Source organism: Apis dorsata, unplaced genomic scaffold (assembly GCF_000469605.1).
Source record: "Apis dorsata unplaced genomic scaffold, Apis dorsata 1.3 scaffold_10, whole genome shotgun sequence".
NCBI lineage: Eukaryota > Metazoa > Arthropoda > Insecta > Hymenoptera > Apidae > Apis > Apis dorsata.
In genome coordinates, this window is record NW_006263313.1 from 224,288 (window position 1) to 225,928 (window position 1,641).

The 1,641-nt window shown below is 28.6% G+C and overlaps 1 protein-coding gene across 1 annotated transcript in view; it reads left to right on the forward strand.

The window, feature by feature from the left end:
* Positions 1 to 398: 398 nt before the first annotated feature.
* Positions 399 to 1,641, forward strand: part of LOC102678871 (putative uncharacterized protein DDB_G0286333) — a 3,669-nt gene continuing 2,426 nt past the window's right edge. Inside the window, exon 1 of the mRNA XM_006607676.2 lies at positions 399 to 1,109. Within this exon, the coding sequence (XP_006607739.1) occupies positions 746 to 1,109 (364 nt within the window). The 5' untranslated portion in view covers positions 399 to 745. The remainder of the gene's footprint in view (positions 1,110 to 1,641) is intronic.

Here is a 1,641-nt window from a genome sequence, read left to right on the forward strand (position 1 = left end):
AATATATTGTGAATATACTTAACTTAAATAATATATTTTATTTATTGTTTATAATTTTTCTTTTAATAATTTTTTTCTTTTATTTTTATTGTTCTTTTATTTATATTTTATTAAAAAATATACAAAATTTTATGAATTATTACGTATATTATGTATCTTTTACGTGGAAAAATATTTAAAAGCATTAATTTTTATAAGCATTTAAAGTTTATATAATATATATATATATATATATATAATATAAAGATATTTACAAAAGATAACAATTAATTTTATGATGATAATTAAATAATGCATTATGCAAACAACAAGTCTTAATAAGCTAAGTTTGTATTACGCGTTTCTTTTTCTGATAAGCCTCTGATTGGTCAAACTGTTACAAAGAAAAGAATGCGCGCGCACGAGAATGAAGCCGCGTGTAGAAAACAGTCGGTAAGACGATGCCAACAATACAAGAAGTGAGATAAAACGTAATTATTTTTCTTTGCAGTGAAAGAAATTTAACTTTTTAATCGATTATTTTTATAGTTCTGAATTCTAAATAACTTTTTGTAATATTGTGAGCACGAACTATACGTACTTATACGTATACACATATACATATATACATAGTACCGGGTACTCATTTTGGCGGTTCACTAGTTGCACGCGGCACACGAAAAGTGGTAAAGAGAGAGTAGGTGGTTGTATTAATACGAACTTCAAAGGTGGCGGGCGAGGTGTATAGTGAAGTGAAAAACGTGAAATGGAATTGCACACGCCGAAGCGTGAAACGCGTCCCTTAGAAGCGTTGCCGTGTAGCCCTCCGATGTGCGATAGTATGCTTTATCCGTGGAATTGGAGTGAAGAGGCGAGAAATGTAAATCTTAGTCCGGGTAGCTCATGCTCTTCACCAGAATATAGAGAAAATAGCGTGGTAGCCACGCGATCTGGGCCTCGATCGCGTTCTGGAGGTTCAGAAAGTCATCGCCGTGGTCGACCGAGAGCTGATGCTCTTTCGAATCTTATGATGCAAGGAAGTACTTCACCAAGTAGTATAAAATGTACTTATTGTAACCGTGTATTTCCACGAGAAAAAAGTCTTCAAGCACATTTGCGTACCCATACAGGTATGCATTGTTTATTGTTTCGGTTACTAATCTAATTACTAATTTTTCTATGTTTTATGGAAATATAAAAAATTTTAATAAAAGTTTCTGTGAAGAAACTTCTTATATATTTCATCAATAATTCGTAGAGCCATATGATTTCAACGATTTGTATGATTCTGTATGATCACGCGTCCCGCCATTCGCCATCACGCGCATTTTAAATAATTAAATAGCTTACTTATAAAAATAATTTAGTATGAATGGTACGATGCCACATCATTAAATATAAAATATTCATAATACTTCTTGTATTACTTATATTCTAATATTATTTAATGAAAAAAAAATATATTTTATATAAACAAATTTTAAAATTTTCTTTGAAAGAAAAAAGTAATTCATAGCTTTTTTTATTTAAATTACTTTATTGAATGAAAAATTATTTAAATTCTCCTTGCTATATATTTTATTTTATAAAAGATAATTTATTATTTTATACTTGTAAAAAATTAATTTATTTCCAATTATAATTTTTTATGTTAAAATTATT